This window comes from Acanthochromis polyacanthus, chromosome 7 (genome assembly GCF_021347895.1).
Source record: "Acanthochromis polyacanthus isolate Apoly-LR-REF ecotype Palm Island chromosome 7, KAUST_Apoly_ChrSc, whole genome shotgun sequence".
Lineage (NCBI taxonomy): Eukaryota > Metazoa > Chordata > Actinopteri > Pomacentridae > Acanthochromis > Acanthochromis polyacanthus.
The window spans coordinates 29900215-29927325 of record NC_067119.1 but is presented as its reverse complement, the minus strand read 5'-3'; the positions used below and the strand labels follow the sequence as shown (position 1 = coordinate 29927325).

The 27111-nt window shown below is 40.6% G+C and overlaps 1 protein-coding gene across 1 annotated transcript; it reads left to right on the top strand.

Annotated features, from left to right (window-relative positions):
* Positions 1 to 215: 215 nt before the first annotated feature.
* On the top strand, positions 216 to 27111 carry piwil2 (piwi-like RNA-mediated gene silencing 2). The gene is made up of 23 exons (XM_051951260.1): positions 216 to 643; positions 740 to 845; positions 2748 to 2862; positions 3590 to 3768; positions 4049 to 4139; positions 5259 to 5369; positions 5636 to 5753; positions 6480 to 6604; positions 7158 to 7238; positions 7332 to 7445; positions 8025 to 8213; positions 8403 to 8487; positions 8827 to 8919; positions 12466 to 12606; positions 13461 to 13574; positions 13802 to 13990; positions 14617 to 14718; positions 14857 to 14973; positions 15165 to 15253; positions 16387 to 16492; positions 16750 to 17003; positions 18013 to 18120; positions 24555 to 27111. Exons 1-23 carry the CDS (start codon positions 218 to 220, stop codon positions 24709 to 24711), a joined length of 3210 nt encoding a protein of 1069 aa, XP_051807220.1. The 5' UTR covers positions 216 to 217; the 3' UTR covers positions 24712 to 27111.

Genomic DNA, 27111 nt, shown 5'->3' with positions numbered 1-27111 from the left:
CTACCCTCTGAATTCTGAGTTGTGCTCTATTCTAGGAAGGGCACTTTTGTTTTAGGATCCATGTAGCAAGAGTGGGTGGTTGGTGTATAGCTGCTTTATATTAATAGTATATTTTCTTTATTAGTATTTGATGATTGAGCTGTACTGCTGTCTGTATTATTTGACTTTTTGCTTACAGTTATTGCTGTGTCATTTGGTAATATCAATAGTTGCTTCAATGGATCCACGCAAGCCTCCTGACCTCGGCGACACGACCGGCGTCCATTACCTGGGACGCGGAAGAGGACTACAGCCCGAGGATGTGGCTGTAGGACGCAGTAGAGGGTTGCTGCTCTCTACAGAGGGGCCTGGTGTAGGACGAGCCAGATTTTTCCCCGCTCCTGGCGATGACCCCCAAGGACAAGGAGTTCCTCGATCAGTTGGTGAACCTGCAGTTGGACGAGCTAGAGGGCTACTGATACAACCTGATGATTTAGGAGTTGGCCGAGCCAGGGGGCTGCTGTTTTCAGCAGCTGAACCGAAGGTTGGGGTGGCAAGAGGTGCAGTTATACCAATGATGGACCCACAGCAAAGAGATGCACCTCCATGTCAACCAGCGGTACCAGACCCAATAAGAAACACCAGTACTCTGACAACAGAAAAGGTGTGAACCAAAAATGTGCCTATATATATGTACCATTTCCATGTTTCTAAATATTAATTTGCATTGAGCGCTGCTAAGGTTTTTGTATTCTTACAGGGTGACATGCCCACCCATGGCCAAGGATCATCCCTGGTTTCATTGTTTAGAGGAATGGGCATTGAGACATCAGTGACTTCATGGGGAAGAGGAACTTTGTCAGTAGGTCTGTATTTGAAACATTATCTGGTATATTAATAAAAGTAAAGCAAACTTTATATGTTCTTTGACTTCTAAGTACTGCGAATTAACAATTCCTGTAGTTCAAAAAGGGGAAATTTTTGTTTTAAAGGGCCAACTTCAAACCTCAACACATCACACATGTATCAGAAATACTATTAAAGAAATAACTGCAGCTGTTCAACCCTCCTCTTTTTATATAACATTGAAATGTTGGTCTTTTGCTTTTTTGGCATGTCAGTACTTTGCCCTTCTGTCAAAAATGATCTTTGGATTCATTCAAACACTCAGGATGTTGAGTCAGATGGTGCTTTAGCCCGACTTTCTTCCTGGCTTTGTTTGCTTACTGCTGAAGAGAGATAACATGTTATCGTTTCCCATTTGAGTGCTTAATGAAGTCATATCAAATCAAACTTTATTTATAGAGCACTTTTCATACAAAGAATGTAATAGCTTGGAAAATCCAAACTGAATCTCCATGTAATCTCCTATCTCCATGTTAGGAGATACAGGAGAATCAGTTTGGCATTGGGCGAATTGAATCGCGTTTCCCTCCCGGGAAAGTTTGGTACGACCAATCATAGCACAGGAGGTGGGAGTTAATGCTGCGTCATCTTCAGTGCCTGGATTACCCATAAAACACCTGCGCACCTCCCGTAACCAAACACAAACGTTAACAAAGTTATTCCTAACACCGCTAATCGTTCGGAAGGAGTCTTTTGTTGCGTAGCCTTTTCCAAAATAAATGTTGTACTTGAGAGTACCCCATGTATTCGCAGATTTTGTGACAAAAACGGCAGTAATCATTCACCGCGACGCTTTCTCGGCTGCATGCCATTGTTGTTTGGACTACATGGACTTCAAGGTCGATTTGTTTGTGCGTCACGTCCGTGTTCCGCTGATTGGTTCTTTCTCGTTCAAGCTGCATTCGTTAGCCCCTCCTTTTTGAAATCGTCTCCTATCATCACAATGCCAGACTGCCTTTATTTGTATTTATATTAATACATAAATAAAGTCAGTCTGGATTTTCCAGGCAAAGAATGTAATGCACAGTGCTGTACAACATTTAAAAACAAAAAGACCCATCATTCAGGATAGCTATCATCAAACTTCATTATTTTGGCTGATTTGGGCTTTGAGTCACTTAACAGCGACAACTTTAGATTTAACCCTTTAAGCTTCAGTGTACCGCCGGCGGTACACCTACTAATTTGCATAGGAATTTCAGGAATGTCCGACGGGTGCAAACGCGATTATACAAACACTATACACCGATGGAAAGCTTAGATTCTCATGAATCCGCCGGTATAAACCACTTTCAGATGCGATTACCACAGCGGGTGAGAAAAACACATTTGTCCGACAAAAACAAATATTCATCCATCCGTTCTCTATACACGGCTTCAAAGCACACAGCGCGACTCACATTTCCGGGTTTATTATTACACACAAAAAAAAAGATTCCACAAAAAACGGCCATAATCCAACCTTTTACATCAGATGACACAAGCCAGGAAACTATTTTGTCCAAAACATGTCCTGAAGTCGGTATAAAATCCCCGAATCGGTCGTTTTCAAGGAAATGCACCTCCCGATGCGCGTCCAATATTCCCCGTATTTTTCGTAATTTTTTTATTTAAAAATAGAATATTAGCGATTTTTTTGTACTGAAAACGGCTGGAATTGACTGAAGCTTAAAGGGTTAAGAAACGTCCTCTGTTTGCTATAGCTAACCAGTGAGTTGCTGAGTGACTGGCACTGAGAAGTGAATTGTAAGAAGAAAGATGTCAGACTTTCCTTCTGAAAACTTCAGCGGGTGGACATATGTTGACCCCTTCTACTTAAAGATTTAGAACTATGAGAATTACATATTTAAATTGTGTTGCAGGTAAAGGAGCAGCTGGAGATATGGGAGAGATGAAACTGCTCGGTGCCCCACAAGGTGTCATCAGCAGCCTGGAGAGTATCAGAGAGTCTGGAGACATGGTGGGCCGAGGCAGCAGGTAGGCTGCAGAGGAGATCAGTGTTTGGACTAACAGTGTATCTCAGATGTTCTTGTTCCGAGTTTTGTCGACTAAAGTATGACACCACACTAAGTACATCACCTTAAGTTGCCATAAAGTTGAATCACTTGGACCAAGTCTGAAAACACTTGGAAAAAAACTTACCGTTATAGCCTCTTTGAAATTATAATTTATTACAGGACTGTTACATTGAGGCCAATTCATGCTTTCTGCATCAATTTTAATCCTACAGTTGTCAGCTAGTGGGACTGGAAGTGTGCGATGTTCTACATGTGTTATCTTCAGGTTTACACACAGTGCATGCATTGTAGACTGAATTGTGAAGAACTGATGTCACTTAGCTTGTAGCTTTAGCAGCAAGTTGTGATTCTAACTGAAGTAATTTCCTTATTTTCAGTAATGTATGAGAGATTTAACTTTATTAATGTATAGGTGTGCATTGTGGAGATTCCCATAGGAAAGGTGATTTTTTTTTTTTTTTTTTACTTTAGTTTGGATTGCAGGTTTCTTGTTGATACGATAAAATTGATGTGTTCAGTCTTTAGAGGCCTACAGCTGGTACAAAGAGTGTGCAAAGACATTCTTCATTGTTAAAATGACGATAGTCATAGATCGAACAATAGTTTTTATAGGATTATTACTACCATTATCAATATCCAAGATCTGATATGCAACCCTGGTTACTGTGGCATTTGACCTGCTGCAGTTTCCATGGCCAAGGTTTATCCCCGCCAATGATGGCTGGAATTGGCAGAACAGCAGTGCCACAGCTTGGCATAGGAAGAGGACGTCCTTTGCTTCCTTCTTTTCCTCCAGGTGGCATCAAGTCCGTTGCTCCAACACCTGAGCCACAAACCGCTCCACAGTCTTTGCCTTCCTTTACAGGTAGTGAAATGTAAAAAAATTGTCAATTTGTGAAACACTGGAAAAGATTAAATATTAGCCTCAGCTTTGTTAAAGTATAAATTTTGGCTTTATTAATGACAGTTTACCTTGAAACATTTTTGAAATAGTTTGCCTTTAGAAATTTATTGAAACTAATGAGTGAGCCTTTGATAGTGTGCAGCCTCTCCACTTGTTCAATACAGTAAATTTCAATCTTAATAAAAGTACTTGTATGAAATTCAATCTACATTATGGCTAATGAAATGCACATACTGTAAAGGGACCGTGCCCCTGGTGCCTGCCACTCAGGATGTCACTGAGCTCTCTACTGTTGCACCAGCAAAGACGGAGCTGAAGATGGAGGCAGTCTGGTGAGGATGTTTTTTTCTTTCACCTCTTATAGTGGTGACATTCCGTATGAGAGTCTATTAGGCATCTATCCTCTTTACTTTTCCAGTATTCTGGCTCTTCTGGCTCATGTTCACCTTTTTGTTTGGCCATTAAACATAATAGCAGTTAGTGAGTTGTATCGGACAAATCAGTAGCTTAGTATGCAAATTACTGATTCACTTCTTCCTGCTGCACACATGGACTAATAATGTTGTGTAATGTGCCGTTTTATCGATTTTATACGTATAGATTGCTTAGGGATCTTCACTGTTGCTCAGAACACGTTGGATATTAGCAGGCCTTTGACCAAGGAATTTAACCCTAACCCTGTAGTCAGTTGTAACCTACAGATTTAAGGTACCTGATCAAACCTGGTTTCTTTTATTATCTAATATTTTAAAAATGTATTTTTGCATACACATATACAAGGAGTTGAATTGTCGAACTAGACACACCCGTGCAGAAAACAGCATAACAAAGAAAATGCTAAAGCGCTCACAGCATAATTATCCAAGCAAATGATAAAACCCAGATTGTTACGCACATGTGACAGAGTAGTTTAGGTGCAGTGTAATTCAAGAAATAACTAGTAGGACCCAAAAGAACCGACATTAAATAGTGAAAACTAATGGATTTCGACAAGATTTATGTTGTAAATAAATCAGTTTTGAAGTCTGAGTCTGTCTACTCTGACCAATTTCCTGATGTGTGATCTTAATGAGTTAATAAACAATCTCAATGTATGAGCAATTTCACTATCATAAAATGCATTAAGTGACATTTTGTGGAAAAGCTAATACTGTATTTGCAGAAGTTTCTGATTCCTTTTTATTAATATATGAGCTGAAAATCTAGGTTCAATGCCAGACTTCTCTACTGTTGTACAGAGTTTAATAAATTCCTTTTGAAAGTCTCTCTAATCTGAAATGATTGCTGATAGGATGGATTATGGACAGTTGCATTTTCCCCACGCTCAACACAGTCTTTCCCACATCTACAGCACCTTATTCAGTTGGTGCAAGAGGATGCCTGTAAAGATTCTTCTGTGTATGAGTTGGCTGAGAAATCCAACTTTCTAATGTGTGCTGTCCTCTTGTCAGTGGACCACTGAATAAAACTGGAACAAAAGGAGCTCCGATTACCATTGGGTCAAACCATATCCCAGTCAGGTGCAAGAATGAAGCTGTGTATCAGTACCATGTCGTGTTCACGTAAGTGTCTTCTATCATTCGCTTTGTTTTCTCTCCTGAACAGCATTTCCACAAAAAGTAGTTGTGGATTTTAGTGTAAAGTTTAAGCCACTTCTCAAGTCCCCGTCAGCTGAGCTCCTACGGAGTGATTTTACCTTTTTAACCAAAGGCGGCTCTGTTGAACCAGCTAAAATCACACTGAAACGCCACTCTCCAGTCATTTGCAGTAGCTATGAAAGTATTGTATGTTTCCTCAGTGTTTGTGTATTTCCAATATTATTTTTCAGCCCAAATGTTGAATCAATGGCGATGCGTTTTGGCATGATGAAGGATCACCGCTCAACCACAGGGGAAGTAATGGCTTTTGATGGCTCCATACTGTACCTGCCTATTAAACTGAGCGACGTACGTATCACAGTATTTATTTGAGTTGCTGATTGACTGAGGGTCTTTTCACACCTTAAAGTTGGAACCAAGGTTCCTGCTTTAGTTACAATGTTTGCATTTCATCCAGTTGGTTTTGTTTTCACATTGTAATAATGTGAGCACATTAAACAACTGAAAAATGACATATGTACACCTTACTGTCATCATATACTTGATTTGGTCTCTCTGTACTTGATATTCACTCCTTTGTAGATGAATGCTATTCAGTCATTAAAAGGAAATAAGTTCTCATTGGTTGACACACCACTTTTAGTGACACTGGTCTGTTGTCCTCCCTGTAAATGCCTGGAATGTGTCTGCATTTTCTTGACTTTATTACGTTTTACTTTTTATGTTGTTAGACCATTTTCTGCTCTTCCCATGTGCTTCCGCAGATCATATTTCCTTTTTTCCCCGTTCTGACCATAGCCTGCAATATCTTCCTGTACTTCATCTAAAAAAAAAAAAAATCAGAAACATATGTAATTTTCTAATAATTGCCCAGACATTTGCAAATTGTCTTACAGTGAAACAGGATTTACAATTTTTAGTCAATTTTAATTGTTTATCACAATTTTGAACTCAGCCAACTACAGTTTTAGTGCATTCTAATTTTGTTGTACAGAACTGCACAATGCTGAATTGGTCACAATACAAAACGTATCACTATTGAATATCTGTTTCGAATGTGTTGATGACATGCAGGTGGTTATTCTCAAGAGTTTGAGACGGACCGATGACGAGGAGATACAGATCAAAATCCAGATGACAAAGATTTTGCCACCGAACTCAGATCTTTGCATCCCGTTCTACAACGTGGTGTTAAGAAGGTATTTCTTTAAAGTAATATTTCTGCACTTTTGTTTTAGATTGTACATGATTAAAAAACTGTAAACTCATCTGAGTTACCATGCTGATAGATATAAATCATAGATGCAAAAGATGATTGTAATCATCTGTTTACTTTGAGAGGTTAAGAATTTAAAATGAAAAAAATGCATTTCATCCAGTCACAATGTAAGCATTTTAAGTACATTTTGGGTACTATTACCTTCAGACCCTGTTTTTCATTTCTTAAAAAATATTACAAATTTTGTTAATTGCTTTCTGTTAAGCTTCTAAGCTGTTAGTTTTTAATTACAAGTGTCCTATTTTTCTTTTGTGTAATGCAAGACCACTGCGTAACCTTGAAAGTTTAATTTCTTAAATTGTCTTAAATTTTGTATTTCTTTCACTGACAGTCTCTATTTAAGAAAATGAAACCCTGCTGCTTCTACTTTGTTTGTGTTCATTCAAGCCCTTTAGTGAAATAGGTTTAACATGTCGTCATATATTACTAAAGAGAGTCGAACAGGATATGACCCAGTGTTCTTGTTGTTCAAGAGTCATGAGGATCATTGGCCTGAAGCCAGTGGGCCGAAATCATTATGATCCAGAGAGCGCAGTCATTCTTGGAAAGCATCGGTTAGTAGTGAGTTGTATTTAAAAATAAGAGGACAGACCCAAGCTAACGGCATGGCAACCCTAATGCAATCATTTTGCTGTTTGTGTTTGCAGGCTTCAGGTGTGGCCGGGCTATTCAACCTGTATCAAGCGCACAGATGGAGGTCTGTACCTGTCTGTGGATGTGTCTCACAAAGTCTTGCGGAATGACTCTGTGCTGGATGTCATGTGAGTTTACACAGCAAATTAAAGAAGTATACAAACTGGAAAATGAAATGCATTTACATTTCTGGATCAAGGTTTTTTTTTTTTGGTTATTTCTTTTAAGCAGATCTTTTGTAAGCATATATCTTACATCAAAACTGCATAGTTTTTCCATTACTGTATTTGTTAGATTCCAATTTTTTGAAGCCTGCATCCCCATACATGCCATCATATGGGTACTCAGACATTCTCATACAAGTTAAACATTGACTGTTACATGACCTCGTCACATAGAGCTATAAAAACTACTTATTTGATTATATAGTCATACATATTTAAACACCATATTTCAAGATGCCATGTTCTTGTATCTGTCCCCTGAGACAGAACTGTAAATACCCTCACATTTTTCCACTGGGAATGTGGTTGAATTACAAGTTGAGTCAAAGGGGAACAACCTGTCTGATGCGATGCCTCGAGATTATTTATGATCAGATTCTAGCTTTCCCCTTCTATATAAACAGAAAATGCCGAACTGTGGCGCAGGGTCGTTGGGTTTTAAATGGAAAAGGGTAACACTGAACTTGTCCTCCTGTCTACCAGGAACATCTTGTACCAACAGAGCAAAGAAAACTTCCAAGATGAGTGCACCAAAGAACTTGTCGGCAGCATTGTTATCACTCGCTACAACAACCGCACCTACCGCATCGATGCCATTGAGTGGGACAAGTCCCCTAAAGACACCTTCACTTTGATGAACGGCACACAGACCACTTTTATGGAGTACTACAGGTGAGACCATCAAAACTGCACAGGAAGTTATTACAGGCGTTTTTGTGAGTGTGTTTGTTGAAGTATTGGCAAGTTAATATTCAGTTTAGATTAGCAACGAATGGCTCAGTTATATCTGACTGTGAGCATTATGTTTTTTTAATGTTTGTTTGTTGTAATTGCCTCACATGGATTTTGACATTTTAACAGCAAGAACTATGGAATTACAATCAAAGAGCTGAGCCAACCTTTACTTATGCATCGGCCAAAAGAGAGGTCCAAGCCAGGAGGCAAGGTAAAATCTTTTATGAGCATTAGTCACTTTATTGATTGGTGCATAAGATTTATAGCAGGGTTGTTGAGAATATAGTAGAGGACTCTACTCAAACAACACACAGTGCAACATATTAATTCTTGCCTCAGAATACCCCCTAGTGGCTACAAAAGTCTTATAGTCTAGATTGTTTGAAAGACGTCAGGATATGCTGCTTTTGCTTGAACGACCTACTCACGCAGTTGTGTTTTATTGGTATATTAGAAGCATAATGATGCACAGAGAAAATGATACCCAAAATAATATGTCAATGCTTAATCATTGAGATGATCTTATAACAATTCATCTGATTTGTTTTAGCAAATCATTACTGGAGAGATCCTTTTAGTGCCAGAGCTTTCCTTCATGACAGGAATCCCTGAGAAAATGAGGAAGGATTTCAGAGCTATGAAGGTAAGTTGTTTTTTCCCCACAGTGATTTTATTTTAACAATCACATTTTTTCACAAAAAATAATTGCAATGGAAAATAAAACATTTCAACAAAGAAACAATTTAGGATCCAATGAAATTCTTTTTGAAATGATCCTCTCACATGTAGCTCTGACCTCTTCCCAAAATATCATGATCTTTCTGCATTGCCAGAGACAGTGAAACTGTGTTCCTCTAACTTCTGTGTATTTAATGCACGTCTTATATGTTTTTATTGGACTTGTATAGCTTTGCAGGAGTTATGTATGTTCACATTTGCCAGTTATAATGAATTAGTCTGAGAGATGTGTTTATTGGGTGACTGAGTTGGATTTTCACTCCTCTGCTGAAATTTTAGTTTCCAGATCTTTCTTCCGAGCACTTCTCTCAGATAAGTGAGGTGTAAGCACATTATAGAATTCAGATATGATGCCCCTTTTTAAACTGTCCTTTGTTATCAGTGTTTTAACAAGTGAATTTGGGGGTTTAGTGTCTATATTATTAGGGTCCGAGCACCGAGGGTGCGAAGGACAGGCGGTGCCAGGGCACCGACTGTCCAAGGCACCAGCGGTGCCAAGGACCCTATTGAAACCCTAGGGTTTATTATTATTATTATTATTATTATTATTATTATATATATATATTTTTTTTTTTCTCCCGTAAAGTAAATTGGCTTTTTGACGGCCTTATCATACTCCAAAACGCGTGAAATTTGGCATGCACATCAGGACTGGCGAAAAATTTGATATTTTATGGGAGTTGCGCATGTGCGTGGCAAAATGGCTCTATAGCGCCACCTGCAAACTTGAAAAAGTAGTCATTAGGCCAACTGCCACAGTGTTTCATGTACAGCTACAATATTTGGTGGGCATATGCAGAACATCTGGACACACCAAAAAGTCAATTACAGCCACGCCCTAAACCCAACAGGAAGTCGGCCATCTTCAATTTGCTGTAAATTTTTCAAACTTAATCGCTCCTCGGGAAATGACTTGCCTTTTTGGCGGCCTTATCATGAACCAAAACGCGTGAAATTTGGCGTGCACATCAGGACTGGCGAAAAATTTGATATTTTATGGGAGTTGCGCATATGTGTGGAAAAATGGCTCTATAGCTCCACCTGCAAAATTGAAAAAGTGGTCATTAGGCCAACTTCCACAATGTTTTATTTACAGCTACAATATTTGGTGGGCATATGCACCACATCAGGACACACCAAAAAGTCAATCACAGCCACACCCTAAACCCAACAGGAAGTCGGCCATCTTGAATTTGCTGTACATTTGTCAAAATTTATAGCTCTTAGTGGATAAGTCTGAGAGAACTGAAATTTGGCCAGTACATGCACCAGACCTTTCTGATGAAAAGTTATCAAAAACTCAACCAGAAGCCAAAAGGTGTGGCCATGGCGGAGCCTCAAACAACTGATCCTTCGCCATGAAACAGGAATTGGTGTCTAATTCTTCTCAACATGCTCCAATCTGCCTGAAACTTTACATGTATGATGACAGTCCTGTCCTGATGTCATCCACATAGGGATATTCATTGACAGTCATAGCGCCACCTTGTGGTTTCAGGAAATAGACATCTTTTACACTTTCATGCCCTATTGTTACCCGGTTGATCATATTCACTTCAAATGCAGTGACAACAGCCTAAACACATTGATGATGCATCCCAGTGAAAATGGTGACTTGTCATCAAAGGGCGTGTCTGTGACGGCCAAACCAATTTCGATGTTTCGCCATGAAAATTTAACGATTCATATCTCAGCTGAACAACATCCTATCTGCCTCAGACTTCACATGCTGGATACCAGGTCCAGTCTGAACACATCCACACTCATAAATTTTGAAAAAGTCATAGCGCCACCTGTTGGTAATAGTAAGTTTAAGGCCTTATATTTTCAGGTACAATGGCCCCAAACTTGGTGATATCATGCTGGAAATTGGTCAGTCGAGTCTTCACCTCTTGACAATCACACACTGTGAAGGGTGTGACATTTCATGCAACGCTGTTGCCGTGGCAACCAAATATCGCCATGAAAAACAAAGCCCTTTCTGACAGGTTAGGAATACTCCAATGCTCACAAAAATTACCACACACATCACCATTGACCCAAGGAACAACACTGTATGCATCTCGGCACTGCACATGCTATAGCGCCCCCTACAGTATTTTTAACAAACAGCCCCCCCAGCACGTTTCACCTACATCCATGAAATTTGGGAGGCTTATAGAGCACATCAGGACGCACAAAAAAGCCTCTTGGAGCCATGTCCTAAACCCAACAGGAAGTCGGCCATCTTGGATTAATTGTGAGATTTTTGATGATTTTTCTCATTTTTGAGAGTTAATACCTCCTAGGGGATAATTCCAGGAGACCTGAAATTTTGTCAGTCCACACAGCAGGACTTGGTTTGGAAAAGTTATCAAAAGTTTAACCAGAAGCCAAATGGCGTGGCCATGGCGACCATTAGAGTTTTGATGCTTCGCCATGAAACAACAACTGCTGTATAACTCTCCTCTGCATGCTCCAATCTGCCTCAAACTTTCCATGTGTGATCACAATCCAATCCTGATCACATCTACAGGCCAACAGACACTCTCAGTTGCAGCGCCACCTGTTGGAGGGACAATAAATGCTGTATAACTGGCCTCTACATGATCAAATCAGCCTGAAACTTTTCATGAGTGATCAGAGTCCAGCCCTCATCACATCCACTGTTTGAAATACACTCTGAGTTACAGCGCCACCTGGTGGTGGATGGGCAGGAAATGCTGTATAACTAGTCTGAACATGCTCCAATCTGGCTGAAATTTTACGTGTGATTAAACTCTGGTCCAGATGTGATTCAGAGGCCGACACACACACTCAGTCACAGTGCCACCTGGTGAACGTGCATGGATTCGCCGACCAGCGTGGATGCGAGGACCCGTCCATCGCTGCTTGCAGCTTTAATTTTGATTTGCTTTTACAAAGCAAAGGAATTTTAAAAAAGTGTTTTCTGTTCACATGAAATGTCAGTTGCCTGTTCAGAAGGCCTCTTAATATCTGAACTTGGATTCAGATCTTTGCTCTCTTCAAAACCTTTAGAAACACAGATTTTAAATGTAGCTTCAGCTCTTCCTGGTGTGTGAAGGTAAGTTTGATTTGGCATCACAGTGTTCTACCTCTCAGAACTTGAAACTGAGGAAAAGACCTACATTAAGCCATATAAAGACTGGATATCTGTAGAATAGGTTTCTAGTGATCGTCACTCATTTTAATATTCAGTGCAATAGTGTAAAAGCTGCACACCAGAGAGAGATTCTCAACTATTTTATCCAGTGGCTGACAAAGCTAAATAAGCTGCAAAATTTACTTCTATGTTCAGCTGGTCAGGAAGACTGACAGAGATGGTGATCTTAAATTACATTTGTCAAGAGCAGATTCACATAAGTCATGAAAATATTTGTAGGAAAATACTTAATAAAACTTGTGGAAAGTGTGACTGCACACTCAAAGGATGTCTTTTTATATATCATAGGACTTGACCATGCACATCAATGTGAGCGGTGAGCAGCACAGCCAGTCCATAATGCAGCTGCTGAAGAACATCAGTGCTAACCCTGAGAGTCTGAAGGAGATCAGCCGATGGGGACTGGAGGTTGACAAAGAAGTACTGGTGGTAAGGAGATGCCTCATTTTACAGAAACGTTTCAGTTTTCTTACAGGATAAAGCCTGTTTCATGCTTGCCATGTCCGCGTGGTCCGTGCGGGCAAATTGTCATTTTAGCAGCCACGTCCCCTAGAGCAGCCCTTCTCACACGGAAAATTTCCGCATTGGGCACCTCCACAATCTTCTAACTACGCAAATAGAGACACGCAGAGGACCAGGACCTACTTGTTGCTGAAGTCCAGAAATACAGGCATTTATGCGATTCGTCACACAGATCACCGTGACAACCGGGTTATGAACAGTTCATAGTGTGAAATTAAAACTAACTGCTGAAGTGCAATTATTCGGTAAAATGCCATATTGTAAGTGTTGTAAGCAATGGCAAACTTCTTCTACTCTAGTACTAGAGTAGACTAGGTGGATGGATTTCCGTGCTTCTCAAATGCTGTGAAAACTGCAGTATTTTTCCAATATCGCACTCCGTGACTTCAGTCCATGTTACAGTTTTGTATATCAGTATATGTGACACACAGTAATTTCTTTTGAAATGACTATAAATCATGTTATTTCAAAGTGGTAAACAATCTTTGTCAGAGCCAGAACCCAGTCTGATCACTCTGGCCCTGAGGAACAGAGTTAGAAAACATGAAGTTCAAGTTTATCTGTAGAAAATGCATACGCTGCTTGACTGTCTAGTAGGTTCACAGTGGTCAGGCAGGTAGATTAGATGAGAGAATATAGTGCTAATGTGTGTTTTTCTTTGTTCTGCTCTAACTTTTCCCTTCCTCCTTCCTGATGTCATTTTATTCTTGTTTGTACACTTTATTTTGGTAGCATGTTGAGTATTTGTTCTGCTTTTACAGATGCAGGGTAGAACTCTTCCCGTTGAAACCATTTGTCTGCAGTCTTCGTCTTTTGCTACTGGTGCTGATTTGTCCTGGTCCAGAGAGGTTGTGAGGGATGCTTCAATCAGCTCTGTACGTGTTAGGGATATGTTCACGACTTTAATGTGGTTGTAAAGCAGCACATCAAAGTTTGTAACTGCAAAGTTGTGGAGGCCAGGCAGCAATGTTGTCCACAGGTGATGTACTAGTGATCTGTGTAGCAAGCAGCATGTGTGTAACCACCAGTGTGGTTTTGCTTTGACTGCAAGAAAGTCTGGTGCATTACTTTTTGTTGTTATTAACTAATCTGTCACTCTTAGATCCCTTTGAACATCTGGGCCGTCTTCTACCCTCGCCGCTGTGCAGAACAGGCTCAAGAGCTGATTTCCACCTTTAACAAGGTGACTGGGCCTATTGGGTTAAGACTGGGCCGACCCATTCGTGTGGAGCTGAGGGATGATCGGACTGAGACTTACGTGAAGAGCATCCACTCTCAGCTCACCAGTGAGGTATAACTTCAAAAAGAAATGTAAATTGTAATTGTGTTCACTAAGCTTGTCACACACAATGAGAGTACCACACACAGCGTCTCCAAAACTAAAGCTTATTGGGTCTACTTGTTTCCGTAAATCCACTTTAATGCATTGCAGATTGCAGACGGGAGGCTTTTGTGACAGCATTTACTGTGGTTGAACGGTAGATTCTGGCATTGAAAAACTGTAATTTCTCTCATTTCACTCAACAACAGTGGTTGCTGCAGAAATGAGACCTCAGAATGACTGACAGTGTTTCCTGTCTGGTTGCCTATGGCAACCTGACTAACTGCAAACTGTCAAGCTATGAATGGTTTTGCATGTTTCAGTCCATTTAGTACACACTGTACTGACAATACTCCAGATGTTTTAAAATTCAGAGTGGTATCTCAGACAGCTACTAGAAAACCACGCAAAATGAAAAATAAAACTAAATGCAGTGTCCTATTGCAATTCCTATCTTGTCATTACTGGTGAATACAAAAGCTGTGTCAGTTTTTTCTGACCATAAACAAATGTTCGCTGTCTGGTACCACTGAGCTAAAGCTAGTAAGCTAATTTAGTCAGTTCTGTGTAAGTTCTTGTTTTACATTTGTGTGCAGCCAAATATGCAGCTTGTAGTGTGCATCATAGTCGGCAACAGAGACGACCTCTACAGCGCCATCAAGAAGCTGTGCTGTGTCAAAAGTCCCATCCCATCCCAGGTTTGTTCATGTGTTTGTGCTGCTGTTTCAGAGTTCAAGGGCATAAGTGTGTGGTTTGGATGAAGAACTGCTGCCTAAATTATGTATTTTAGTAATTTTCTCTCCAAAGAAAAAAACTTGATGCTTATTTGTCATTAGGCCATCAATGTCCGGACAATTTCCCAGCCACAGAAGTTGAGGAGTGTTGCCCAGAAGATACTCCTACAGATGAACAGCAAGTTGGGCGGAGAGCTGTGGACTGTCAATGTTCCTCTGGTGAGTACAAATAATCAGCAATGAAAATTGTTGCCGACAGTGTCAACACTGACGAAAAACTAGATTTTATGTTTCTATAGGAGAGAAAAATGTATTTAAGACCATATTATTGAAACAGTGTTACTTTAAATGTGGTTCAAAACATCAAATGGGCTAAATAGGGAAATGTTGAACATGTTCTGCTTGAATAGAAAAACTTGATGGTTGTTGGAGTTGATGTGCACCACGACACCAGCAAGAGGCATCAGTCCGTCATGGGGTTTGTTGCGAGTGTGAACAGGTAAACCCGTCATTAACCGTTTCCTTACCGTCCTTGTTTGAATTTCACATTTTCTGAGTAGTTGCTGTAATAATTCCTGAATTGATAAAGCGTAAAGCACAACATTACAGTATTTGATCCTTTGATTCACTTCATACGTGTTTAACTTGGTTGGTTTTAATAAGGTCTGCACATTTTCCTTTAGAACTTCCTCTCAGTATATTTATACTCACACGCAAAAGAAACGCAAGTTTCTTTTACCCGATGAAAAATTAAATTTGGTTTCCCAAAACAAAAATGCATTTGGTACTTTGTGGTGCATGGTGTGTTCTTAACATTTTCTGTTGCGTTTTGTAAGGTTGGTGTGAAAACGGAAAACGAATCGTCACAATACACCAATGCATTGATGATGTGGACATGATTCACACTTTGCACGTGCAATTGAATATGCACGCTTTATCGACACCTTCAGTGGGTATAAATTTCATTCAAGATCATAGGCATTCCACTTGCTGTTTAACTATGCCACGCTTAAACCAAATTGAGAGGAACCAAGCCGTCGGACGTCTGCAAGCTGGAGAGTCTGTCCGCTTCGGGGAAGGTCATCTGTGCTCTGTGTGGCGTTGTATCGACGCTGGAGACGGTAAATGGAGGTGATGTTGACATTAAAGTGACGGGCGACGTCTCGGACAGACTCTCCAGCTTGCAGACGTCCGACGGCTTGGTTCCTCTCAATTTGGTTTAAGCGTGGCATAGTTAAAGAGCAAGTGGAATGCCTATGATCTTGAATGAAATTTATACCCACTGAAGGTGTCGATAAAGCGTGCATATTCAATTGCACGTGCAAAGTGTGAATCATGTCCACATCATCAATGCATTGGTGTATTGTGACGATTCGTTTTCCGTTTTCACACCAGCCTTACAAAACGCAACAGAAAATGTTAAGAACACATCATGCACCACAAAGTACCAAATGCATTTTTGTTTTGGGAAACCAAATTTAATTTTTCATCGGGTAAAAGAAACTTGCATTTCTTTTGCGAGAGTATATTTAATCATGATTTTCTTGCAAAAAAATATTTCTCTTGCATTGGCTAAATATGTGTTCTGAGGGATGATGGCTTCATAAATATGTATTTGATGTTTTTCTCCAGCTCACTGACCCGCTGGTACTCCAGAGTAACTTTCCAGGCACCCAATGAGGAACTGATCAATGGCTTCAGAGTTTGCTTTCTGGCTGCACTCCAGAAGTACTACGAGGCAAATGTCTACTTTCACTTGTTACAAAAATGTCGTCTGATTTCGTAATCTGTTCTGTATACCACACCTAACAGTCACAGATGACCGGGACCTTCCAACCCAACAAGTTGATGGTCTTAAAAATAGGAATGCCATCTGTGTCTGGATATTGTCAGGATAAGAAAAAAAATGCATGTTATCCCAGGTGTGAATGCACATACAGCACATTGTATTGTACATGAAAAGTACGTAACGTTAGTTTATCTGCGCACGCACAGGTGAACCACAACTTGCCCGAGAAGATTGTGGTGTATCGTGATGGAGTGTCAGATGGCCAGCTGAAGATGGTGGAGCAGTACGAGATTCCACAGTTGATCAAATGCTTTGAGACTTTCCCAAAGTACGAGCCCAAGATGGCCTTCATCGTGGTCCAAAAGCGCATCAGCACCACTCTCTACTCCTGGGCTGCAAACAGCTTTGGCACTCCTCCTCCTGGAACTGTCCTCGATCACACCCTTACTCAGAAAGACTGGTAAGTGTTATTGTCAAGTTATGGTCTCTCAGATTTACTCATCAGGACAAAAGTTGTTCTGAGCAGCCATACTGGAAAAGACAAAAGAGCAAACAGAAAGCTGCACACATTTTCTAGACAGTCTTGAGAGACATTGACAGTGCTACATTGGTTGTTCACTTGGAAAGTGTTGCAAATAGGTGAGATGTACAATGACCAGCTGGTCTGTCACCTCACTGCACCTGGAAATCAAGCTGTGAAGTGACTGTTAACAATGCCAACAGGTCGGTTTTCACACAGACTTGATATTCAGTGTAGGAAAATGTGTGGATAGAAGGGTTGCTAGCATAATCTACTCACTCGGCATACATTTAGGACATTATGAGATGGCAGTTTATTTTGTTACGCAATTTTAAAACGAAAAAATATGACTGCTATGTTTTTCTTTTCGATCAGAGTTAAAAAGTATAAATTTGCATAGTTTGTCACTGGAAAGCACGTTTCATGTATGTCCAAACAAATAACTGTCAATAAACTGCTAATGGTAAAGGTAACCGGGTTTTTTGAATAGTAACGATATGGAAATGCAAAATGTGCCCTGTTAAAGTCAGGGAGAAGGCTGCATTTCTTTTCAGTCTGAATCCAGCCTTAGGCCACAGATGACCCGTTCTCTGCGTTAATTGGCTTTTCACTGGCAGTTGAGTTGAAATTATGTAAATATGAAGGTTGTTTTCGAACCCTGGTGCTGTCGAAGAAACCACACACAGTACACAGCATTTCATGAAAATATTTCTTACACAAAGAAATACTTAATTTGTTGATGACAAAATCACAGGATAGTGTTCAAGGGTAGCTTGTCTTTAGCTTTTTATTTTACCTGTGTTCACCAAAATGGCTGCAGCACCATGTCCTCGCAAGAGTGGTAAATATGTGTACTTTGATTAGAAAGCCATCAGAGACACTCTTATCTACTGCTGGCTGTTTTAAATTTTTCAAACTAACGTGATTTCTTGTTTGTCCTTTTATTCAGGGTAGACTTCTATCTGATGGCACATCACATACGCCAGGGCTGTGGACTCCCTACTCACTACATCTCTTTGTACAACACAGCAAACCTCACACCAGACCATTTGCAAAGGTATTGAAAACCAGCTTACTTTTGCACTAAGAGTCACTCTGACTCACATAATTGTGTTTTTTCATAATTATAAAGTCATAATTGCAATGTATCATCTCAAAAACCTACTACTGCTGCGACACATTTTTACAGCACATTGATGTGGTAAATGCTGCCTGAATCAGTATTATGATGCAGGTCAGCTTGTATATGGAGAGAACCACATTTTGTGACCAGAGCATGAAGCATTTTCCAGGTTTTCTAAAGACTGTGAAGTTTATTTTCAGACATGGAGGCATTTCAGATTTGACCTCTGGGACGAGGCAGAGGGCGAACAAATTTCAGGCTGTCAAATATCTCCTCTTTTTCTTCTCGCTTCCTCACAGGACTAAAGCCAGTGCACATCAATTATGTTTAATTTTAGTGCTCTTCAATTCCAGAAAACTCCTGTAAATTCAGTTTAATGAAGTAAAGAATGTACAAATTTTGGGGAAAATCCTGAATCACACAAACAAAAACAATAGTGCACCTAACCGGTTGGGCCAACTGCTGCATCAGATCCCTTGGCAGGGTTTTTTCTGCATAGCAAAATTTTCCATGCCCCTTCAGAGATTTTAACCAGCGCTAAAGGAAAGTCGCGCTTCACCAAAATTAAAGAATTGAGAGTAATTTTTGTAGCTAGTTTTGTTAGTTGGAGTTTCATTTACTTAAGCACACTACTCATTTGTGTTTGTCAAATTATCAGAAAAAAACTAGAAAAAGTTTATAGATGCATCTCATGTAAGTAGAATATTGTGGAAAGAGTTCAATATTCTTCATCAGACATCACTTAAAATGAAAGTTATATATATTTTAGGCGCATTGCACATAAACTAAAGCGTCAGGCCTTTATTTGTTTTGACTTTGATAATGCTTGTAACTCAAGAAATCATCCCCAAAAATCGGTCTCAAAATATTCAAATATCTCAAAAGATCAATTTAAAGATATGATTTATAATGCGGAACTATCCAAACTCTGTATGTTCACATGTGCTCTGTCACTACTCGGCTCCTTTTGCTCGAATTACTGCAGAAAGGTGGGTTGGCATGAAGGCAACCAGCCTGTAGCACTATTTAGACCCTCCAGAAAAACGCGGGCAAAAATCCTTGATTATGCGCGCTAAAATTCTTAAATATGTGGGCTAAAATCCTTGATTATGCGAATAAATATGCGAGGTTTTTCTGCCATTTTATGCGGGGAAATTGCGGAAAGTTCCAAAGTATGTGAATAGTTGTGAAATATGTAAAAATATGCCTGGCCACGGAGTGATGTGTCCTCTAATCAGACACTGGGACTGCTGCGGGGTTACTGGACTGACAGCCTGTGCTCTGGGAGGGGGAGAAGCTCACAGCAGCACCTGCTGCTTGTTGAGGACAGTAACTGCAGAATGATCCGAGTTTTCCTGTCGGTCTCCAAAACGGCACAAGAAGTCGCTAGATTTGTCGCTAGTCGCTTTTGACAAAAAGAAGTCGCTAGGATGCTTTGGAAAGTCGCTAGATTTAGCGAGAAAGTCACTAAGTTGGCAACACTGGCGCCACACTCCACATCAGCTCGTGCTTCTAGTGTGTGTGTGTGAATGTGCGAACTGATGACGTCAGGCCGGGCGTCACATAAAAACTCACTCACAACTCCATTTTTATTGGCTATAGTTTTCTCATTTTATGCGGAAATTGTGAAATCAAGGGGGACCCGCATATTTCTCTCTTTTTCGTGGAAATGTGAGATTCTTGCGGGAATTATGCGCTTTTTTGCGGGGATTATGCGGCCTTTTTGGGAAATAATTGACCCCCGCATAATCAGCGGCATTTTGGTGATTAATGCGGGAATTCATGCGATCGCATAATCACGTTTTTCTGGACGGTCTAACTATTGAGGATGCCCAGGTTGCCTTGATAGCTGCTTTCAGCTCGTCTTTATGACTCCGCCAAGGAAATGGTGGAGTAATGTGACGGCCGGCGTACGTGAATCTGTCTGTGTGAAACATTACGGAAAAACAGACCAACGGATTTGGATGAAATTTTCAGGGAAGGTCAGAAAGGACACAAGGACCAAGTGATTAAATTTTGGCATTGATGCGGCTTATAATGTGGATTCACGGCTTTGTTAAAGATTTCCCATTGCCAGATACAGCAGCCTGCACAGCGCCACTGTAACCATGATGTGAACACTGTCTGCTACCCGCTGACCGTCACGACTGCGATCCTCCTACAAATTGACCATGATTTATCAGTTGGAAATCATACAAGGAACAAACGATTAAACTGTCGGGTGTTTCTCATCAATTCCGGCCGACTGCTACATATTTAGCTCACGTATTTAGCAAACCGCAGCCAGACACGTTAAGTTCAGCCATCAGCCTTATGTGAACACAAAGCAGACCTGCCAACCTGTACTCATTTTGCGTAGCAGGTACGCAATTTGACATCAAAATACGCTGGTACGCTCCGCCTCATTAAACTACGCAAAAAGCTGCAGATATCTGTGAGTGCTGTTAGAAATGTGGACGTGCAATACTCATGCCTGACAACATGATACAACAGTGTAGTGGTGCAATTTCAACCAATCATCATAGAGTAGCGGAGAATAACGAGTCTGCCGAACCCTTGTTGGCCCGCTCTCTCCTGTCGTGTGTGTGTGTGTGTGTGTGTGTGTGTGTGTGTGTGTGTGTGTGTGTGTGTGTGTGTGTGTGTGTGTGTGTGTGTGTGTGTGTGTGTGTGTGTGTGTGTGTGTGTGTGTGTGTGTGTGTGTGTGTGTGTGTGTGTGTGTGTGTGTGTGTGTGTGTGTGTGTGTGTGTGTGTGTGTGTGTGTGTGTGTGTGTGTGTGTGTGTGTGTGTGTGTGTGTCTCTCTCTCTCTCTGTCTCTCTCTCTGTCTCTCTCTCTGTCTCTCTCTCTGTCTCTCTCTCTGTCTCTCTCTCTCTGTGTGTGTGTGTGCATGCATGCGTGAGTGTACGTGTGTGTCTTTTGGCAAATGTATACTGTTAATAACGTTACTTTCATGTTGAAAATACAATGTCATATCGGGGAAATAAGCACCGAGAGTTTTTTTTTCCTATCGACATGAGTGCGAGCTGTGTGTGTGCGTGAGATTAAGTGGTATGCAAAATATTTTGCCAAGGTTGGCAGGTCTGACAAAGTCACCTTTCTGTCCTTCCCTCAATTCTTCACCGTAACATCTTGTCACGGCTAGCTGCTTATAAGTTTAAACACATCCTTTACAAGACAGCAACAGCATGCAACCGTTTTCTGTCATTTTTATGTGAATTTTCGGACTTCTTGGCAGCGTCTTCGTCATGTCAAGTAACCGCTTCTTAGACAACACTTCCTGTGCAGCCAGAAAGGTTACAAAAAAGCCCGAAACATTAAAAATCCGCATTCAAAATAAAAACATGGAGGGAACTGTTCTTTTGACACTAGCAATACAAAGGCTTGCCAAAAGTGATGAACTGATCAACACACCTTCATAAGTGCAATTTACATGCAGTTTGGTATTCATATAGAACATGCACATGCCTGTACTCAGCACAAGGTCATTTTTTATTAAACATTTCATCCGTTGGAAATAATACGTCAACTGAGCAGCCTTGACAGAGTACTGCGCTCTGAGTGCTTTTCTAGTTGTTGGGTCTGGTTTTTCCCTTTCTATTCATTACAGCATGCCACAGATTTTCTGTGGAGTTGTGATCAGGTGAGTTGGCTGGCCAGTCTGTAATCCTGTGATCTGTGAACCATTTCTGAGTGGTTGTGGCAGTGTGGGGAGAATCCTTGTCCAACTGGAAGACAAATCCTGGATCTCCAAAAAGCTGTTCAGCAGACAGAACCATACAATGCCAAAAAATCTGCTGGTAGCTGGCTGCGTTGATTTTGGTCTTAATTATACATAGTGAACCAACTCCAGCAGCTATCATGACATCCCAAATCACCACTGACTGCAGAAACTTCACGCTGGATTCGAAGCTACTTTGGTTTTGTGGCTGTCTGCTCTTCCTTCAGACTCTGGCACCTTGATTTCCAAAAGAAATCATCTGAGAAGAGCACTTTGGACCACTTCTGATGCTCAACTTCTGACTTTGTTGGGTGTTTAAGCGTGGCATTGCAGTAGGAGTTTGATACTTGTAGCATATTTCCCTGAAACAGCTGTGCATGGTGGAAGCACTGACTCCAGCCTCAGTCCACTGCCTGTGAATCTCCCCCACATCCTTGAATCTGCTTTTCTTGACCATTCTCTGAAGTCGTCAGTCATCTCTTTTGTTTCTGCACCTGTTCCTACCAGGCTTCTTCCTTACAATTAGTTTTCCATTAATATGCTTTGATATCGCACCCTGAACAACCATCCCTTTCAGCAATGTACTTCTGAGTCTTATCCTCCTTGTGGAAGGTGTCAGTGATTGTCTTCTGGACAGCTGTCAAGTCAGCAGTCTTGTCCATGACTGTGGTTGTGCACACTGAACCAGACTGAGAAATGAAAGTCTCTTTGCAGGTGCTTTGAGTTGATTAGCCAATTAGAGCTATTCTCAAGACTGTGTGGGAGTGTCTACAGGTCCTTGGCTGACATTTCTGTGGACCTCTGTGAAATATTCTGATATCTTGAGATTGATTTTTGGGGTGAGTTTCATGAGCTGTAAGCATCAAAATTTGTGATACACCAACAGATTTCTGTCAAAGTGACATAGACTCCTTGGCTCTTCTGTACACTTACTGATCATATTTATTGTAGTCTTTAGTCACCATTTTAAGCTCAAATGCACATACTGACATTTGTCTGACAGTTTGATACCTTTATACTTAACTATTGATTCTTTCAGTTAAAACAGCCATTTTTTATGGAGCTCACCGATATGTGAAACTATTTATACAGATAATCTTGTGTTCCACAGATTAACTGGTTCATAGGACATTGTCCTAAAAAAACAGAAAAATCGAGCCCAAGAAGAGGATGCTGACGGAGGAGAGATCCTAGCTCACACACACCTTAGGTCACGGTGCAGGCAGGGAGATACCGACTGAACCAATCACAACAGTACTAAAGCTGCAAAATTAACTATGGTTAATCATAATCAGAGTTTGACCTCCTACTTATCAATGAACGTGATCAACTCCAAAATTGTTTACAATGCTTCGCTCATTAAACGGTCCACACTCGGCCCATGTAGCTCAAATCACTTTGTATCAACTTGGGTAAGTCTGACTTAAGGCATATTTCACTCTTTTCAAAGTGGTTTTGGCCATACACCTGTCTGTGTTGTGTGTGAGTGACAACAAGAAGCTTTTTTGTAAACAACCAACCAGTTGGCCAGCATTGACATCTGTAAATCGGGGTGTCTGTCAATATGCAGATGTTGAGCGTGAGGAGTTCAGCTTGTGCCAGATTTATAGCAGTGACATCACCCTGCCTCCGAGAAAAGACTGGTGACAAAATGAATATACAAGGTGTCCCAAAAAATTGACATAATTTTAAAAGTAATCATCTTGAAAACTAAGTCTGTCTAAATGAAATTGAGCAGTTTAGGTGTTAAACATCATTTCATAAATGTTTAATATGTGCACCGCCTGTTACACGGCACACGCCACGCTGTGCAGTCTTGGGTGACTGTGTGCGAGCATGTTTCAATATGACTTCTCTTTGGGAGTGAAAGGCATGGCTTAACCTGAACACAGAACAAAAATAAACCATTAAATATAAAATCTTGATCTGTTTCTATACAGTCTGTGAAAATTTTAGGTTATTTCAACAAGAATTGCCAAAATTATTGGCCTGCGAAATTATGTCAAACTTTTTGGGACACCCTGTGTATTCGGGTTAAAATATTTTGCAAACAATTGGAAATTTACAGTGTGAAACTGGGTATACACAGACAACTATTAGTCTACTTGCAAGATAAATGAATACCAGCTTTAAGTGGAGCAGTGTAAAAGTCATTCTGGAGCCCAGCAGTTTAACGGCTGCAACTGGAGGCGCGCTGGCATATGTTCATGGCAGGGACATGATTGACTTGGTGGATGATTGGTCAATGGTTGGTTCATGACAAGCTCTTACCAGAGGTCAGATACAAATCACATCCATGTATGAAATAATACTTTGCAGTATGTAGTTAACATGCTGAAATGTTCATGCTCTAGTCATAAATTGCAGAATTGCTAAGCTTATCCGTTGCACTAGTGAGGACTGGGTGAATTAAGCATTTTTGTAAGTAGACCTAGAATATTTGATCAGAATTTTGTACAAAATGCATGTTGGTAGTAAAAAGTTAAACCTCTCTAACGTTCCTGCTGCGGGTTTTTACTTCAGGGCTCATGTTTTGCTCAGTGTTGCTCTTATTTCATTTAGTTTTCTCTGCATGCCTTCAGGCCATGAAAAATGTAAATGCATAGTCAGTTCCAAAGCACCAGTGACACTGCTGATTTGATCCCATGCTAGGCTGACGTTCAAGATGTGCCATTTGTACTGGAACTGGCCAGGCACCATCCGTGTTCCAGCGCCATGCAAGTACGCCCACAAACTGGCCTTCCTGTCTGGCCAGTACCTGCACTCTGAGCCGGCCATTGAGCTGTCCGACAAGCTGTTTTTTTTGTGAGCTGCACTAGTTCCTGCCCTGACCCTGAGTTTTCTTTGACTAAGTTTCCAGTTTAAGCCAATGTTCCAGTATGGAAAGTTTTCATTGATTTCATATGTTTGTATTTTTAGAGTTCTACAGTAGTTGTAGTGTGGCAGCTTGTATTTCCTCATCATTAGACAGATTCTTCTAAAATCTTCTCTCACTAATGGGAAGAATGACCATCAGAAAACTGTGAGTGATGAAAGAGTAATGAAAAACAGTTTTAAATGTAGAGAATAAAAGAGAATAAAAATACAGCGCTGCCAAAGGAAAAATGTGATTATTATGTACACTGTTAAAATAAAGTCAAGAAGTGTTTGTGCTGAGTCAGACAGGGCGGAGGACTTCATCTACATTACAGGCAACATTCTGTGATCTGGGGTTTTGGATCCAGTGCTGGAAAAACTCCACATCTGTGACCAGGCCAAGTGGCTGCTATGCAGAGTAAAACTCTTCTGTTGGGTTGAGAAGAAGAGGGTTTGGTAGAAGGTAAACATTTATGAATCACTGATTAATGCTAAACCACTGCAGAGAAAACTGACAATGTCCTGAACTAAACAGGATGTTCTGTCTGCTCATGATCCTGCTGCTCATGTTCCAAACAGAAATCCCTAAGACCAGAATGTAAGAAAATGTTCTTTGTTCTATATGTGTTTTGAGTGATCATGTGTTAAAACTTCTGAGATCTGTTGTAACCATGGTGCATCCATCTATCATCTACACACCACCTAATCCTCTGTAGGGTTGGGGGGGGGGCTGGAGTCTATCCCAGCTGACTTTGAAAGCAGGGGACACCCTGGAAAGGTCACCAGTCTATCATAGGGCCACATAGAGAAACAAACAACCAAGCACACCTACAGACAATCTAGAAACGCCAATTAACTACGACGTATTTTTGGACTGTGGGAAGAAGCCGGAGAACCCAGTGAAAACCCATGCATGGACAGGGAGAACATGCAAACTCTCAGAGATCTGAGATCCAAACCCAGGACGTTCCAGCTGCCCAGACCTTTGTGCATCACACTGCAAAACATAACCTGAAGGAGTAAATGAAATCTCCAAATTGTGTCTAACAAGGTCAAAACTGTTTTACTGAAGAGTGATGGATTAAGTAAATGGGTTCAGGTCAGTTTGGTCCAGAGACTGATGTTTATGTTTCAGCAATTTGAAGAAACTGTCAGATAATGCAAACAATTTAGACCAGTACACTCCTGACATCTTGTGGCTAAAGTAGTCATTGGACAGTCACATCAGAAAATTATATGATCAGAGACATGAAATATAGGAAAAAATAGTTTGGATAACATACTGACAGTAGACCCTCTTTAAATTTTTTACTGTACTGAAGATGTCCTAAATTTATATTTATTTGGGCAATTTGTAAAATGATACCTTTCTTGGGCAATAACTTTCATTGTGTTGAGGCAGTTAAGAAAGATGAAAATGAGGAGAAAAAGCAAAGTGTGTGTTGCTGTGATTGGCGGGGTGCTGCTGAAAACACTAAAGCATCTAACTTGTGGGCTGAGCTGCTAAACCAGTGGACTCTAAAACAACTGAGTCGACTAGCATTGTTGGTTCTACGTGTTCAAACTAAACTTTCAAAAACAAACTTTCAGAAGCAAAACAAAAATGTGGTTTATACTGTTGAGTTGAATAAGCTCTCAGTTGCTATGGCATCTAGTTTCGAGTAAGTTCCAGCTGATTTTTGACAGACCAAAAAGAACCTGGAAAGTCCCTTCTTTCTCTGACACCGTTTAATATTGTAAAGGATGGATCTGGTGACTGGATATTTGATTTTTTTGACCTAAACTTTAAACTATATAGGGGAGACCGAGGGAAGTTGAACCATCGAGCAGATGAGCAATGCCTGCTGGCTTCATCCTTCTAAGAGAAAGTGGGACACTGGGGCCTCCTAACTTTGGCCCTTGACCTACTTCGTGTGTGATTTCTTTTCTGAAGCACTTGGATTGGACAATTGCAAAAATCATCATTTAGGAGTAGGGCTGGTATCCAAATATTCGTTCGCTACGGCGGTATCCAGATATTGATTTTGGTATCCAATATTCAAACTTCTCAACAGTATCTGGGACCTGCCTGGTGTGTTCCTTGGTCTTCATGATGCTCTCTGCACTTTAAACAGAACCCTGAGACTATCACAGAGCAGGTGCATTTATACGGAGACTTGATTACACACAGGTGGATTCTATTTATCATCATCAGTCATTTAGGACAACATTGGATCATTCAGAGATCCTCACTGAACTTCTGGAGTGAGTTTGCTGCACTGAAAGTAAAGGGGCCGAATAATATTGCACACCTCACTTTTCAGTTTATTTGTTAAAAAAGCATAAAATATCCAATAAATTTCATTCCACTTCA

Excerpts from the sequence above, each read along its gene's own strand:
- piwil2 (XM_051951260.1), top strand. The coding sequence starts at position 218 with ATGGATCCACGCAAGCCTCCTGACCTCGGCGACACGACCGGCGTCCAT. Across the intron at positions 14,974-15,164 it reads GGACTGTCAATGTTCCTCTG|AAAAACTTGATGGTTGTTGG; the intron begins GTGAGTACAAAT and ends CTGCTTGAATAG. Across the intron at positions 17,004-18,012 it reads ACCCTTACTCAGAAAGACTG|GGTAGACTTCTATCTGATGG; the intron begins GTAAGTGTTATT and ends CCTTTTATTCAG.